General features: G+C 38.9%; 1 protein-coding gene across 3 annotated transcripts in view; it reads left to right on the top strand.

Moving 5' to 3' along the window:
• Positions 1-3,914: 3,914 nt before the first annotated feature.
• The window catches only part of LIPM (lipase family member M), a 36,533-nt gene continuing 21,973 nt past the window's right edge, over positions 3,915-18,474 (top strand). Inside the window, exons 1-2 of one of the 3 annotated variants that reach the window (XM_043476881.1) lie at positions 3,915-3,998; positions 17,079-17,251. In XM_043476881.1, the coding sequence (XP_043332816.1) occupies positions 17,105-17,251 (147 nt within the window). In that variant the 5' untranslated portion in view covers positions 3,915-3,998; positions 17,079-17,104. Of the gene's footprint in view, positions 3,999-16,934; positions 17,252-18,474 lie in introns of those variants that run through there. The other 2 variants (XM_043476882.1, XM_043476880.1) reach the window with 2 other exon arrangements.

Genomic DNA, 18,474 nt, shown 5'->3' with positions numbered 1-18,474 from the left:
CTGGTGGCTCAGCAGTACAGAATCCGCTTCCCAATGCAGGAGATGCAGGTTCGATCCCTGGGTCAGGAAGATCCCCTGCAGAAAGAAATGGCAACTGACTCCAGTACTCTTGCCTGGGAAATCCCATGGACAGAGGAACCTGGCGGGCTACAGTTCATGGGGTCACAAAGAGTCAGACACAACTTAGCGACTAAACAACAACAGCTCAACCAAAGCTGAATTTTATGCTGATGCCATCACTAACATGTATAGGGACCTAAGGGGAAATGTCAGTTCTCTAAAAGCTTCCACTGACTTAACTAGACAATTCTCTGCCCATGATTACAAAACATTGATGTGATTCTCATTACATTTTAGAGTTCTGTGTGATTTAAGTGCTTTGGGGTAGAATGCAAACAGATTGTTGGTATTTTTGATAGGTTAAGAAATACTTGTCCTAGCCAATGTCAACATGTAACAGGACTTTAGTCCCATCAAAACTTCAGTCACTTTTAAAATAAAACAAACAAAAATCTCATCAGTATCATCATACCTCCTACAGAGCCAACCCAAATACAAATAATAATGATGAAAATAGTATGGTTCAGTTCAGTTCATTTGCTCAGTCAGCTCTGGCTCTGTGTAACCCCATGAATCGCAGCATGCCAAACCTCCCTGTCCATCACCAACTCTCGGAGTTACCCAAACTCATGTCCATTGAGTCGGTGATGCCATCCAAACATCTCATCTTCTGTTGTCCCCTTCTCCTCCTGCCCTCAATCTTTGCCAGCATCAGTTCAGCTCAGTTCAGTCACTCAGTCAGGTCCGACTTTTTGTAACCCCATGAACTGCAGCATGCCAGGCCTCCCTGTCCATCACCAACTCCCAGAGTCCACCCAAACCCATGTCCATCGAGTCGGTGATGCCATCCAACCATCTCATCTTCTGTTGTCCCCTTCTCCGTCTGCCCTCAATCTTTACCAGCATCAGGGTCTTCTCAAATGAGTCAGCTCTTTGCATCAGGTGGCCAAAATACTGGAGTTTCAGCTTCAACATCAGTCCCTCCAATGAATACACAAGGCTGATCTCCTTTAGGATGGACTGGTTGGATCTCCTTGCAGTCCAAAGGACTCTCAAGAGTCTTCTCCAGACCACAGTTCAAAAGCATCAATTCTTCAGTGCTCAGCTTTCTTTACAGTCCAACACTCATATCCATACATGACCACTGGAAAAACCATAGCTTTGACTAGACGGACCTTTGTTGACAAAGTAATGTCTCTGCTTTTTAATATGCTGTCTAGGTTGGTCATAACTTCAGAGTTTTCTGCAGTTTATTGTGATCCACACAGTCAAAGGCTTTGGCATAGTCTATAAAGGAGAAATAGATGTTTTTCTGGAACTCTCTTGCTTTTTTGATGATCCAGCAGATGTTGGCAATTTGATTTCTGGTTCCTCTGCCTTTTCTAAAACCAGCTTGAACATCTGGAAGTTCACGGTTCACATATTGCTGAAACCTGGCTTGGAGAATTTTGAGCATTACTTTACTAGCGTGTGAGATGAGTGCAATTGTGCGGTACAATCACTAAAAGCATTATATAAAGTATGGGGCTTTCCAGGTGGCGCTAGTGGTAAAGAATCCACCTGCCAATGCGGGAGGTGCCAGAGACACAGGTTTGACCCCTGGATCAGGAAGATCCCCTGGAGGAGGGCATGGAAACCCACCCCAGTATTCTTACCAGGAGAATCCCATGGACGGAGTAGACTGGCAGGCTACAGTCCACGGAGCTGCAAAGAGTCAGACATGATGGAAGCTACTTAGCATGCACTGTGAGGCTGTCATGGCTAACGCCATGACAGGCAGCCTAGATTAGGAGTAGGCCTGGTTTCCCGGGGTAACATAATTATCAGGCCACCTGGAGCCAGCCAATCAACATGTGCCTAGCAAGAAAAAGGGAACCTATCAGGGGAAAGCTGAAAGCCAACGAAGGATTGGGCCAACAAAAATTGCCTTGCAACTGTGTAACCAATCCATTTGCACCAACTACCTACTGTGTAACCAATCCGCTTGCGCCAACTACCTGCTGCTTACATTTGAATAATTGTACCCAATAAATACCCGAGAGAACTGGGGCTCGGGACCTTTTCGTCCTCACACCCTTGGTGAGGGCGGGAGGCCCTGGCTCGAGTCAGTAATAAATTCCCCTATTGCAAGTTGCATTGTCTCGAGGAGTCTTCTTTCCCGATCGGGGATTCGGACTACGGGCAGAACATGCACAGCATGCACATATAAAGTATACATAAAAGCACCAGGGATTTTTTGTGTGCCAACTGTTCTCCTAACCAAACCAGTTCTCAGCTGAACTGAAAGTTAATTTGTTTGGAATCCTATGTGCCCTCCATAAGCTTCATCAAAGTTAGCTAACATTCCTCATTCACAATATTTGCCCCATCTGTATGTCACCTTTAGTGCTACTTATTTAAAAGCCTCAAAATCAATTTGCCTATTTAATTAAATAACTTTTTAAACTAAACTTCCTATAATTACTGTAAATGAGAGGGGAAAATATTATTTGCTAAAATTTGAGGATAACCAGAAACATAATATGGCTTCCCTGGTGGGTCAGCAGTAAAGGAGACACCTGCGATGCAGGAGATGGCAGGAGACTTGGGTTCAATCCCTGGGTCAAGAAGATCCCCTGGAGGAGAGCATGACAACCCACTCCAGTATTGCTGGGAAAATCCTGTGGACAGAGGAGCTTGGTGGGTTACGGTCCATGGGATCACATAGAGTCAGACTGCGCATGCATAAACATAGCAACAGTGAAAAGGAGATGATTGAGAATAAAACTGATTACTATTCAGGACACTTGAGTTTCGGAACTGCCTTGTTTTCGTTCAATATGGGCTCTTCGTTTGAAAGAGAAGTTAACAAGTGTTAGAAAAAGAGCCATAAACCAAATTTATACTTTCTTCTTGATGCACTCAAAAGAGCGAAAGAAATTATATAGAGAGAATATGGTAGGATGAATAATGTGAATAATGCCCCCCACCCCCTGCTGAAAGATGTCCATGTCCTAATCCCAGAAACCTGTGAAGATGTTACCTTATATATCAAGAGAAAATTTAGAGATGTGATTAAGTTAAGATACTTGAGGTGGAGAGTTTATTCTAGGTTATCTGCATAGGTCCAATGTAATCACAAGGGTCCTTATAAGAGGGAGGCAAGAAGATCAAAGTCAAAAAAGGGATCTATGAAAATGGAACAACCAGAATTGATGTGATACACCAGGAGCCAAGGAATGCAGGAAGTCTCTAGAATCAGGAAAAGGCAGGGAAGTCTCCAGAAAGAATACAACCGGATCAACCCCTCCAACTTAGATTTCTAACCTTCAGACTATAAGAGAATAAACTTATATGATGAACTTCCCTGGCAGCTCAGATGGAAAAAATTTGCCTGCAATGAAGGATTCCTGGGTACAATCCCTGGGTGGGGAGATCCCCTGGAGGAAGGCATGGCAACTCACTCCAGTATTCTTGCCTCGAGAAATCCTGTGGACAGAGGAGCCTGGCAGGCTACAGTCCATGGGGTCTAAAAGAGTCAGACACAACTGAGCAACTAAGAGCAGGACAGGTTTGTGGTAATTTGTTACAGAAGCAATAGGAAACTAATACAGAGACTAATTCTCATATCAAGTGATACAACATTATTTAATACCATGCACATATATCAGCTAAAATCTTCCATAGCCCAGTCTTGTACATTTGCACTTGGGGAAAACTGCCTAATGAATTCCACCAGGGCGTCAGAGAAAAGGGTAGCCACAGATAAAAGCAACTGCAGAAGAATTTAGGCCTGAGGCAGTGAAGCTGGTTACTAGAACGATGGCCGATTATAGGGTAAGAAGCTTTGTGTGGTCGGTATACTGCTTGCTCTTCTACTTCAACCTCCCTTTATACTGCAGTGTCTGAGCTGAGGAGACAGCATTCCAGAACCTTCAGCGAATGGACGTTGTGCTGAGGTAGGTCACAGCTATAGTTCTTCTTGCTCCTAAATGACACTGCCTTTCTATTAGATTAAAATAGGCTTGGGAATTTCTCAAGTTTGAAAAAAATAACTGTGTTCTTGTATCATTGCAAAAGTAAAATTTGTTGACAGACATTTTTTTAAACATAGAGAAAAGCTAACAAAAAAATTAATAAATAACCAGTAACTGAACTCCCTCCCCAGAGAAAACTCCTTTTTAATATTTTGATAGATTTTTCTCTGGCCCCATTTCTCCTCATGTCTGCTTATAACTTAAAAAATAGCCAATAAATACTGTGTAGTAGCCTTCATTCTTCCCCATTAAAACAAAAACATGTTTGCATTAGCTATGATAAAACATTTATAATATTTTTGTAGTAACAGAATAGTATTGGGTTGAAAGGATAAAGTAGAATTTCTGTAACCATTTCACTCATGTGGCTATTTTTGCTGTTTCCAACTTTTCACCCTGCTCCTTGAAAATATTTTTGTTCACTATTGCTGGTTCCTGGAAATAAATTTCTGAATTAAGAATAATTTTTAATACTTATTGCCAGATTTCCCATCAGAGAGTTATAAAAATTTATATTGGGAAAAAAATCTCTTTTAAAGAGAATGAATTGCACATTTAGGTAAATAAAAGAGGAAAATAAGCGATAACCTTTTGGGACGAAAGAGAAAGAAAAACTTTTTTATTTCATATTTTGTATTATAAGCAAGAGAATATGCTTGTCTTTCTCCTCACTTGACTATCTACTGGAGAAAGAAGAGGGCAGAAAAAGATGCTCTGGAACTTCTTAAAGGGGAAAAAATAAGTAAGGAAATTTTTTAAGGGTATTTAGATGAATTTATAAAAACTTCTGGGCTTCATAGGTGGCACTAGTGGTAAAGAACCCACCTGCCAATGCAGGAGGCTCAAGAGATGCAGTTTTGATCTCTGGGCTGGGAAGATCCCTGGAGGAGGGCATGGCAACCCTCTCCAGTATTCTTGCCTGGAGAATTCCATGGACAGAAGAGCCTGGCAGGCCACAGTCCACAGGGTCACAAAGAGTCAGACACGACTGAAGCCACTTGGCATGCCACACATAAACACGTTCAGAGTCAGTGTTTTCAGGTTCCAGAAATGTGTTGCAGATGGACAATCCCCAGTAGGGCAAAATGTGGAAGGTCTTTTAAAAGTCTTTGCCTGTTTCAGAAAAGGTTTGTGCAAGGTACACACACAGCTAATAATAAATTTGATATTTTCATTGCTACAGGCAACCAGATTATGTAGCCTTAAAGTAAATTTCTACTTTGGCTGTCCACACGGGTTATTAGATGGAGAACTTCCAAATTCCTTGCTTGCTAGGTGCTGTCATGGCAAAGCCCATGACACCCGGAGGAGCCTGGCCAGTCCAACTGGCTTTGCCTAAACCTCATACAGCAAATTCTGCCAGCTAAAGAGCATGGCTTGTTGTTGGGGTTGCCCATTCCAGGTTCTATGTATATATTAAAGTATGAGGTAGAGAATTTCCAAGTAATCAGCCTTATTTCCAGTCTTCTCCACCTCAAGCCTGGCAAATTGAACATAATCCTAGAAATAAGGTTAAGAACAATAAATAACAACTTATTAGGTAGCCTCTGAGTACCAGGCATCATGCTGTGCACCTCACACACATATTTTGCTTAAACTTTACAATAATGATGCAAAAAAGGTGTTATTATTGCTATCAATTTATAGGTAAGAAGAAAGGAAATCAGAAAATTGTCCAGGGGTCCATAGTTGGTGAGAGGCAGAGTTGGGATTTAAACCCAGGTCTGTTGGATTCCACTACCGTTGACTGGCCCTTCCAGAGAGTCCCACACTCTCTGCAAGGTGCCCCTGTGACCTGAGGCTTCAGTTGGTGTTTCTAGGCTTCATAACCAAACCTACACATTCTCACACTTACCCCTTCAATGGCCCTGAAAAAAAAATGTTTAAAGCAACTCAATCACAGCTAGAGTCTTTTATGATCCTCAATTATACCATCCTTCATTAGGTATAGTATAGATTTGAAAGAGCAGAAAAAAATTGTTTTTCTTCTATGTCTTTAAGGGCATTGTTTTAAAATTGTTTACATGAAGTTTCTGGATTTGTTATTGTTTGTTTTGATATATTTCATTTGTTCTGTATTAATGTGATTAAGAATAGGCTATATATTCCCTGTTGGAAAGATATACCAGAATTTTTTTGTCAATTTATTGCAAATTTTCTGTTTTTTGACATGTTCTTCAAAAAATCATTTTGATAATTAATATAATGAATCTATTAAAAGCTGAAAAATTGGGAATGCCAAGATTTAAAGAATTCAAGATAACTTTCCCCTTATTGTTAAATGTACTTAAGAAAATTCTTTCACTATTGTTGAAGCAATTTTTGAAATTCAGCCCTGTCATTGCTGTTTCAGAGCTGTTTTATCTCTGGGACTGGGTAGCCATAAATGCTAAACATCTCAATAAACCATGGAAAGTTTAGTTGATCAGACTATTTGCAAGATGTCCCAATGGGTGTACTTAGGTGATCCATGGTGTTTTCTACCTAGCATCATTCAGACCAAATCTTCATACTCTTGTTCCCTAGGCTTTACTATAATTTTTAAGTGCAGTCCAGTTTTATGATAATTAATGTTTAAATCAACCTTGAGATGAAAGGAAGCTAATAAACTATCATTAGCTGTCATTTTTGTTTCTTCAACCCTATGATTTCTCCTTACACATTTTAAAAACTCAAAGAAATTGTGAGTCATTATGAATCATCATTTTACTACATTTTTTATGCTGGTGAGTACAAGGAAAATCTTTAGCCCTGGAAGCCCCCAGTCTTATCTCACTATCTGGAACCAAATTCATCTCTGGGGAAGGAACAAGGCTGGAACAATTTGCTGCACAGAGATTAAAGTTTCTCCTCCTGCAGGCAGGATGTCTGTGAGTGCTGCAAGACAGCGACCCCCAAACCCCAGTCTTCCTCAGACAAACTGGTTCATGTGATAAAAATACTGATGCCTGGACCCCAAGCCCAGATACCCTGCTTCAATTGGTTTAGGGTGGGAACTGAAACCAGCCTCATCAATCAAATGATTCTCAGTCTGATTTTCTTGCATATGAGAGGTGACATTAGGTTTGAAAACTTGGTCCCCACCTGACCAGTAAAAGCCAGTGCTTTGAAATGAACACACAGTCAATATGTGTATTTGTCATCCAGAGGATAAAACATGGTGTTCTACAGTTGGTGAGCATAAAAAAATATATTTTAGTTATGAGAATAGGGAACATTGCATAGAAATGACAATGAGAAAAGGTCTTTTGTTTTTCTTGCCTGCAAAACAGGTACTAAATCGTGGTGACAAGCTCATTTGCAAAACAACTCTCAGAGGATTTGTCAACAGATACAAAACAACAATAGTTTTAAACGCTGATTTTAAAAATATGTTCACACACCTTTTCTAAGCAGGACTCTTTTCAGGCTTATATTCATATACTGCGATGACTCTGTGGGCTTCCCACGTGGCTCATTGGTAAAGAATCTGCCTGCCAATGCAGAAGATGCAGATTTGATCTCTGACTCAAGAAGATCCCCCCTGGAAAAGGATATGGCAACCCACAGCATTCTTATCTGGGAAATCCAATGGAAAGAGGAGCCTGATAGGCTACAGTCCATGGAGTTGCTAAGTCTGATGTGACTTAGCAACTAAACAGCACTGTGATGACTCTAGGCCAAGATTTCTCAACCTCAGCATTATTGACAGTTGGGGTTGGGATATTCTTTGGGGATCACCCTGTGCACTCACTGTCAGATGCTTAGCAGCATCCCTGGCCTCTACCACTAGAGTAAGATTCCTACAGTGGTGACATCCAAAATTGTCTCTAGACACTGCCAAAGCTTCCTTGCGAGATGAAATCATTACCCTCTGACAAGAATTGCTCTAGGAAAATCATGCTAAGCTTAGAAGCTTCAGGATTTTGTGATATAAGGTGAAAGAGTAAGAGTGGCTTTTATAGTAGTGGAATCAGAGAAGACTATATGATAATTGATACTGGGTAAATTAAATAACTATTTAGAAAAAAATACACATTAAATATATCTACTCATACTGAAAAGTAAATTTCAAATGGTTCAGAGTTCTAAGAAAAAAATATTGTGAAAATATTGAAAAGAATATGAAATATGTTGAAATTCAGAAAATCCAGAAACCCAAAGTGAAGACCTCAAGAGACTTAACTCACAATATCTTCTACATGATGAATTAATAACTAAAGAAAGGTACTGCAATTGAAAATTTTAAAAGAGAAAATATGTGTAATATACATAAAAAACTGATGACCAATATTCATAGAAAATGAAAAGCCCAGACAAATTGAAAAACACAGAGAAAACAAGCTAATAATTTGCAAAAGCAATTCATAAAAAAAATCAAATAGCCAAAGCATTTTAAAAGTCTCATTTTCATGGAATTGATATATATATACACATACTACTATATATAAGATAGATAACTAGTAATAGCACAGAGAACTCTATTCAATATGCTGTAATGGCCTATGTGGGAAAAGAATATATTTAAAAAAAGAATGGCTATTTGTATATGTGTAACTGATTCGTGTTGTTGTACACCTGAAACTAACACAACACTGTAAGTCAACTATACTCCAATAAAAAGATTTTTTAATTTATATAAATGATACTGCATTATGGACAAAAAAGATGGCATTTATTATTTTCACCCAAAAAAGAACAAGTATACTAATTGTGTTCAAAAATTTTATATCCATACTAAATTTTCTCTCCTTAGTTATAGATGCATTAAATCTACCGTGATGATAGAAAAAAAAAAAAAGCCTCAGTTTCATTATAACTTAAGCCAATGGAGGAGTTCCCTGGTGGTGGCCCAGTGATTAGGACTCAGTGCCAAGGGTCTGGGCTCAATCCCTGGTCAGGGAACCAAGGTCCCATAAACTGTAATGTGGCCAAAAAAGAAAAAGAAAGAAAAAAAATGCAAACTAAAATTACAATGAGATGTCTTGATCCCTTCATACTGGCAAAATTAAAAAGATATACAAGGTGCAGAATGGATAAAGGAAGATGTGGAGAAACAATCATGTTCATGTCCTGTTAGGAGAACTTAACGTTAATTTGGTCTCTTGAAGGCAACTAAGCAGTAGCTATGGAAATGTAGATAGTGTACTTTGACCCAGTATTTACATCTATAAATCTTTTCTATAAAAATACTCTCATATGTGCTCACTATAGATATACATATATATATATATATATATATATATATATGTATATACATACAAGGGTAATTGCATGGTATTATTTATAATAACAAAACATTACAAACAAGCTGTAAGCCATCAACAAGGAATATTTGGCACAACACTATCTTGATACATACAATGTCAGTCAGTTCAGTCGCTCAGTCATGTCCAACTCTTTGCAACCCCATGGACTGCAGTATGCCAGGCTTCCCTGTTCATCACCAATTCCTGGAGCTTGCTCAAATTCATGTCCGTCTAGTTGGCAATGCCATCCAGCCATAAAAGGTAGCTTTATGCAACATTTACATTGAATGAGATAATTTAAAATATTGACGTGAAAAAACCTTTTATATGACAGAGACTCCCAGAGCTGTATATAAATATGTAAATATACACGTGTATGTAAATAAATTTGTTTATTCATGTAAATAATGTTATGTGTATGTAATAATTATCAACATAACTATGCATATATGTAAACTTATAAAAAGTGTCTTAAAATATACACATCAAATGATCAGTAGGAATTAATTCCAGGAAGAAAAGCAGGATGTACATCTCATCCTATGTGTTTCACAGTGTTTTAAGTTTCACCACAAATATGTATTGTGCATACTATATAATTTTTAAATTAAAGTGATAAGATTGAATGAAATGATTTCAGAAATGTGCAATTTTGGCTCTAACAACCTATGCCTTAATTCTGATTTAGAAAGAAATTTGAAAACAAGCCACTAAGCTTGAGTCCATGTCACAGAATCCTTCAAGGAAAAGAAAAAGAGACAGGAAAGACAGTTCCCTAAGCAGATACTCCATGCTTATTCAATTTGCATACATTTCCCCATTTATCCTACTAGCATCTCATTTTTACTGAGACTCTGAGAGATTGAGAGGTTTAACAAATATCACAGGGCCATGTGATTTCCCTGGTGGTCCATTGGTTAAGATTCCAAGCTTTCACTGAAGGAGGTGAAGGTTCAATCCCTGTTCAGGGAACTAGATCCCACATGACAAATGGATGAATGGTGTGGCCAAAAAAATAAAAAATATCACAGGACCAGGACCAAACGGAGTTGGGACTTACACTTGGACCAGTCTGTGGGGAATAAAATTGCTGCTTTCTTTATCAGATATCTCATAGTTTCACTAGTTGATGAAGAAATTCTGGTTTACCTTACAAATATCAAATCAGAGCGCAGAGGGCCACAACTCCACCGGAGAACCACTGTGCGCCCCTAATTGGGCCGGCTCTTGCTGCCTCCCTAGCCCCCACCACCACCTGAACGTCTGCAATCAGTCCCAGCCACTACACAGGCACCAGCAGCTGGCCCCCGCAGCCAGCTGTGTGCTCAGCCTCCTCTCCAGACACCACTGTTGCCTGTCTCAGTCCGTAACTGCTGGACCTGCAGGCGCTCCAGGCACTTTTTGAGGGCTCTGAAAGGCCATGCAGTCACAGCGGAGTGCAACACTGCAACACTCACCCGGGATCACGCAGTTGTCCATGCTATGGATCCTAGCAACCTGAGCCCAAGAGACGTCATTCCTCACACATTCCGCACACGCCTGCCCTTGGTGCCCTACACAACTAGCTCTGAGGTCATGGCACACCTCAGCATGTCCCCACTCACAGTAAAAGTCTTCCTTTACCAAAATCAGATCATGAAGTCTGGAAGAGATGACTGTCTCCAAATACAGACACCAATACAAGGCTTTAGGGGTCATGAAGAATGAGGGATACAGTAAACCTCCAGTAACTCCCCCAAAGAAATGGAGACCCAGGAATTCCCCAACAACAATTATAAATAATTGCTCTAAGGATACTCAGCCAAAGGAGAACACAAATAAATAACTGAATGGTATTGAGAAAACAATATGGGATCTCCCAGGGGCTCCAGCGGTTAAGAATCTACCTTCCAATTCAGGGGACTCAGATTTGATCCCTCACCAAGGAACTAATATCCCACATGCTGTGAGGCAACTGAACCCACATCAGAGCTAGAGAAGCCCATGCACTACAGTGAAGACTCAGAACAGCCAAAAAATAGAATGAAGAAAGAGAGAAAACAAGAATAAAATGATAACTTCAACAAGGAGATAGAAAACATTAAAAAAGCAAACAGAAATTTTGGAGCTGAAACAGAAACAATGTACACATCACTGGAGTCCTGGAAAACAAAGAGAAATTCCCAAACCTGGGACAAATTTGGAGGCATCTCACCTCAAAATTTTTATTCCAAATGACCTTCTCCAAGACATGTTAAAACTGTAACAAGAAAACAATAGAAAAGATTGATAAAGCAATGAATTAATTTTTTGAGTAGAAAATCAAAATTGACCAACTTTTACTAGACTAAAAAAAATGGAGAGATAACTCAATAAATTCATCTAGAAATTTAAAAAGGCAACACTATAGCTGGTACCACAGAAATACAAAGGATTCAATGAAACCAATATGAACAATTACATGTCAACAAATTGGATAACCTAGAAGAAAGGGATAAGTTCCAAGAAACATGATGTTAATGGACTGGTACTGTAGATTCTCAAATTCTCTAGAACTTCATCAGTTGATAAGTTTAGGGTATGAATATGTATGAACTCACCTAAACAGATTATACCTTCTATAATACCAACAACCTCAATATTGTACCATTACTTTTAAACCTTCTAATTTTCCTTGTGCGTAAGTATAAACCTAAGTACATTCTGCTGTTTAAATAATGTTTAAAATATTTTCCCCAAAATTAAAAAAAAATTTAGATGTTTGTTTATTTGGATGTGCCAGATCTTAGTTGCAGCCCTCAGAATCTTCTATCTTCTTTGAGGCATGAGGGATCTTCAGTTATAGCATGCAGGATCTAGTTCCCTAACCAGGGATCAAGCCCAGCCTCCCTGCATTTGTAGTGCAGTCAGCCATTGGACCACCAGGGAAGTCCCTCTAAATTTTTTTAAAGTTAACTACAACTAATTTTAGAGTTTAATAGCTTTATTTTAAAATAAAACAATTTATAAGAAAAGAATCATCACATATTGATTCATGCAGCTGAGAGATACTTGGATCTTGTGCATGCTCAGTCATATCCGACTCTTTGTGACCCAGGGACTGTAGCCCACAAGGCTCCTCTGTCCATGGGATTCTCCAGGGAGGAATACTGGAGTGGGTTGCCATGCCCTCCTCCAGGGGATCTTCCCAACTCAAGAATCAAACCCTTGTCTCTTGTGTCTCCTGCATTGGCAGGTGGATTCTTTACCATTGTACCACCCGGGATTAACGCAACTGAGAGATAGTGATTGACCTCAAAATGAGAATTATACATTTTCAGCTATGTCTGACAAATGGGAGGGCAGATAAACCAAAAGAGCATTTGCCAGGTGGCCCAGAGTCTGTTGTGAGATAACTCACATTGAAAGAATGAGTAGGGTATCCGTTTGCACAAGAGCTTTGGTCATTTGATCATAGCGTGATCCTGACAAGAGCACTGACTTGGGCCTTCAGGCGCATTTCGTGGTATAGCCTTCACTGGACTTGGGGTCTTGGATCATAGAACCTGAATGAATTATTTTAATAAAACTCTGCTCAACTTTGGGGGAAAGCAGTGCTTGAGAGCCCTTTAAATTGCAACTCAAATAGAAGAAAGGAATTCGCTCCTGGTGTTCTGTTTTTTACACTCTTATGTTACTGGCATGTGTGTGTGTTTGTGGGGTGTAAGGGGGTTCTGTTTTGTTTAACTAATCATTTTCATAATTTTTACACATAGAACATCTATAGGTAATCACCTTCTATTCGCTTTTTTCTTAGTTTTTCCTTAACCTGTCTCCTATTTGACCTGTTGCTTTTTATATAATTTTGATATTTAATTGATTTATAGGTTGTATACACTAGGGGGAATGTATTTCCTTAGTTTCAAGGTGTCAGGGTACTTCATATCATCCTTCTTTATGTGTTGAGATGGTAAAAAAAAAAAAAAAAAAAAAAAAGGTATTTAAAAAGATCAGAGTTCCTTGATGGAAACCTCTAAAGATAAACCTCTCAAAATAAACAGTTCCAAGTGGGAGGTCACATTGGCTCATTTTGTGATGCTGCTGATACTTTCCATGAGCTGTGGATTGCTCAGGTGTTAAGGGCATTCTTAAAATTCTGCAGTGGAGAATAATTATAATTATTTCACATTTGTTCAAAATGCAGCTCTTTGAGCTGGACTTTGCCTGTCACTTTCTTGCTTCCAAAATGACGGTTGTGAGCTCATAAAGTCACCCAAGAATTTGATAAGCTGAATTGAACTCTGTCTTCTCTACATTATGCTCATACAAAGGAGGGAACAGTTTCTAAAGGTTGAAAAAGAGGTAGTGTTGGGGGAAAGTGGTCCCACTACCAAAAACATAGGGTTTTCTTTCCAAAATGAATCAGTTTTTGGTATCAATTCTTTCATTTATAAGTCTATACAGTATTCACATGTATATTATGTGAGAGTTGATCTTATCTGAATATATTGGAACAATGGAAGATACATCCCAAATTTATAATGAGAGTCATTTTGAGTTTTAAAGTTATTGAGAGTCATTTTGAGTTTTAAAACTAGAGAGAACTTTTAAAGAGACAATTCATAGAGTTTGATATAATTGCTTTTGATAGTAGATGCAATTTTGTCCTTCAGTGGGGAACATTGAAATGCTACATTTTTTCCCCATGTATTAATAATCCTCAATGATGAATTAAAACACCTAAATTTTATTTCTGACCTTGCCACAGTCTAGCTAGGTAATGTTGGGCAAGGCTTTTTAGCATATTTTCCCAAATGAAAATGACAGGGCTGAATGAGAGTCTGCTTCCTTCTGACTGTATTACTCTTTGAAAATTAGTTTACAGTGTTGTGTTATTTTCAAGTGTACAGCAAAGTGGACTGTTCAAATGGACAGTCAACAAAGTGGATTCAGATTTTTCGATTCTTTTCCAGATTCTTTTCCATTTTAGATAATTACAAGATAGTGAAGATAGCATTCTGTGCTATACAGTAGGTCCTTGCTGTTTACCTATTTTATATATAGTTGTGTGTATATGGGGCTTCCCCAGTAGCTCAGTGGTAAAAAAAAAAAAAAAAATCCATTTGCAGTGCAGGAGACAGGAGTTCAATCCTTGGGATGGGGAGATCCCCAGAGGAGGGCATGGTTACCCACTCCAGGATTCTTGCCTGGAGAATATCATGGACAGAGGAGCCTGGTGGGCTGTAGTCCATAGGGTCACAGAGTCAGACACAACTGAAGTGACTTAGCATGCACCCAGTGTGTATATATCTGGCTGAATGACATTTTAAAATCCTAAAGTGTCAACAGTGGGAACCCAAGTTCTTTTCCAAAATTTTATTCTGCATAACTTCAGCGTGAGCTCAGTGGGCACTGAGGACTTGGGCTCTGCGGCGCTGGGCACCTACTCTCCGCTCTCTTCAGTTCAGTTCAGTCGCTCAGTCGTGTCTGACTCTGCAACCCCACGGACCACAGAACGCCAGGCCTCCCTGCCCATCACCAACTCCCGGAGTTTACGCAAACTCATGTCTGTTGAGTCGTTGATGCCATCCAACCATTTCATCCTCTGTCGTCCCCTTCTCCTCCTGCTCTCAATTTTTCCCAGCATCAGGGTCTTTTCGAATGAGTCAGCTCTTCACATCAGGTAGCCAAAGTATTGGCGTTTCAGCTTCAGTGTCAGTCCTTCCAATGAACACCCAGGTCTGATCTTCAGGATGGACTGGTTGGATCTCCTTGCTGTCCAAGGGACTCTCGAGAGTCTTCTCCAACACCACAGTTCAAAAGCATCAATTCTTCAGTGCTCATCTTTCTTTATAGTCCAACTTTCACATCCATATATGACTACTGGAAAAACCATAGCTTTGACTAGATGGACCTTTGCTGGCAAAGTAGTGTCTCTGCTTTTTAATATGCTATCTAGGTTTGTCATAACTTTCCTTTCAAGGAAATTTAATGGCTGAAAATTTAATTTCATAGCTGCAATCACCATCTGCAGTGATTTTGGAGCCTAAAAAAATGAAGTCTCTCACTGTTTCCAGTGTTATAATCTATTGGCTCTCTTAAAATAGGTCAAAGCATACTCTTAGCACACATCAGCTCTTTAGTGGTGGAGATGTTGAGATTGGTACAGATAAGAGCTGCAAGCTCACTTTTTCATGTCTATGCCATGCAGCCCAGAGTGGGTGAGGTTGAAAGTATGGGTGGGTATTTATTCACAGACTCACCATTCCTGTTTCAGCTTTAGTTGCTTCACCAACCACATTCCAAAAGTCTCTCATTTCGTGTGGCTGCTGGTACCTCAGTTCTGAAGATTTGATGTAAAAGCAGAGAAATATTTTACTTTAAACAGTATTTTTTCTTAAATTCTAACACATTCTTTACTTACAATGACAGTAAGACTATTCTGATTTGCTTAAATATTAGTCGGCCAAGGCATTGCTCAAACAGTTGATTAAACTGAGACATTCAGTTCATGAAAATAACTAGCCTGCAACTCACTTTAGTTATTGCAGATGATTTAATTAACAGGTGTCCATCAAATTAATCTCTCAGCTATTAACTAGTGATTACAACCCCAAATAAAACTTGTCATCTATTTAGTTGAGCTAGCTAGAAATGATCTAAACATAGAGGATTCAGTCTTTCAATCAATGTTTTTACCCATCACTGAAAATAGAAAATATCCTAAAAATTTTTCCACATTTTAAGTAAAAATGCTTATCACTACATTGACCTTCAACCAAAGGACAGTGATCACTAAAGTCCTAGAATGTGACTCTAAATTAGGGTTATAAAGTTTTCTGCAGACTTCATATCTTTCTACTTAAAAAAAGAAAGGTAAGATAAATAAGAAAAAGTTCATTTGTACTTTTTTTTCAGTTTCCACATATAAGTGATATCATATACTTGTCTTATCTATGAAACAGAAAGACAGATGCAGAAAATAAACTTATGGTTACAAAGGGGTAAAGGGAAAGAAATTGGAATATTGGTATTAATGTATACACATTACTATACATAAATATAAAATAGATAACTAATAAGGGCCTACTGTATAACACAGGGAATTCTACTCAATACTCTGTAATGACCAATATGGAGGGAAAAATCTAAAAAAGAGGGGATATATGTATATGTATAACAGATCCACTTTGCTGTACATCTGAAACTAACACAACACTATAAATCAACTTTATTCCAATAAAAAAATTTTTTTAAAGAACTAGGTAAAAAGAAAATGATGCTTCCTTCCTATGTTCATTTTGGGCTTCCCTGATGGCTCAGTGGTAAAGAATCTGCCTGCAATGCAGGAGACCTGGGTTCGATCCCTGGTTTGGGAAGATCCCTGGGAGGAGGGCATGACAGCCCACTCCAGTATTCTTGCCTGGAGAATCTCCGTGGACAGAGGAGCTTGGTGGGCTACAGTCCTTGGGGTCAAAAAGAGTCAGACACAACTGAGTGGCTAAGCACAACAAGGTTCATATTACCTGATGGTGAACAGAGATTTTTATGGGTTGCATCAAATGCACTTAATTGCAGGTTGCATCAGAGAAAGTTCTTTCTACACACCAATTCGTGTGATGGAATGGGAGGAGCCAGATGGTATTGGGACATTCTGGATGAGGTGTCTATTCTACTTCATGTTCTTTCGTTCCTATCAACCAAGCTTATTTATATGCTTTGGAATTTGGAGAAGAAATTATAGCTGGCAAACATGTGAAAGAGTTTTTAAACCTAGAGGTTCTTCTGATTTTAGCATCATTTGTTATATTACCAGGAAGAGATAAATGCAGATGTTGGACCATGCCAAAAATCTTGTCAAAAAAATGGATTGTTTCATACAGAAACGAGATGTGGCTTCTGATCCTGGTGGCGCATTTGTTCCAGAGGAATGTGAATTCAGGACATATGCCAACTATCACTGTGGACCCAGAAGCATTCATGAATATTGTAAGTTGGGATTTTCCATATTTTGGGGGAAAGGAAGTACCTTACATGCTTATTGCTTACAACTGTGTATTATCTGCACTATATATCATATTTATATGTGGTGGTGATTTTTGCTAGTAGAGCATAGTTGTAAATTAACATATTGTCCTGAAAAGAACACTAAGCTGGGTGTGAGTGGATATGGGTTCACCTCAAACAGTTTCAGTAAATTCAAGCAAATAATTAAATCCCTTTGAGCTTCAAATGCAATTTAACTTTCTCTTGAATTCTTAGGTTCATCCTATGAACAGTTAAATCATTGCAGTGTCTTGGGTCAAGCTCAGAGCTATCATTATTTCCATATCATCTGTGCTAATTATATTCCTCTTCTTTTTCCAATATTAAAAAGATGTTAGACCTCCTTTCTTACTCTCAGGACAGCCCTTTTTAGTAACATTTTGTGCCATTCTAATCTATTTAATTCTAGTTTGAACTGGTAACTCTTTAACCGGCAGTAAAAGGACCCTTATGAATGGTAAAGAGGTCTTCCTGTCAGTAAAATTCATGAATGATGTGACCTCTCTAGGCATCCCCAGAATATTTTTATGGCTTTTGCTCACATTCTTAGCTGAATTTTAATAACATTCATGGTATAGTAATGCTTATCCCACAGCAGACATTGTGATGAAAGCTGAAAAGATATTATTTCATCTTCACTGTCCTATGCTATAGATATGACCATCCTCATTTTTCCAATCCAAGAACTGAGATGAAAGAAGTTAAGCAACTCAAATCAGGCCATATCCTTGGTAGGTGGTAGAACTAGAATTCAAATCCAGACCTGCCCGAACACACAACTCATAATTGTAACCACTCTGCAACAAATCCTCCCAGGGAAGAAGAGGCTGCCTCCCACTGAGTAAGGTGATTCTCTTATGGAGCAGTAATGTTCATGCTCCATAGCTTTATCATAGACTTAATATATTCTTAATACAGATTTAAGAAGCTTTTTACAGAAACTTCCTTGAATGAATTCTAAAACTCTGAATAGGCTATCAACACATTCTGAATCTACACACATGCAAATACTGGGAATGGGTTGCCATTTCCTTCTCTAGGGGATCTTCCCCACCGAGGGATCAAACTCTACTTTCCTACATTGCAGGTGGATTCTTTACCACTAAGCCATCAGGGAAGCCATATAAATTAGTACTCGGAAGCACTTCTATTGTACTTCATTTAAT

This window comes from Cervus canadensis, chromosome 8 (assembly GCF_019320065.1).
Source record: "Cervus canadensis isolate Bull #8, Minnesota chromosome 8, ASM1932006v1, whole genome shotgun sequence".
Lineage (NCBI taxonomy): Eukaryota > Metazoa > Chordata > Mammalia > Artiodactyla > Cervidae > Cervus > Cervus canadensis.
This window is presented reverse-complemented; position numbering and strand designations above follow the sequence as displayed.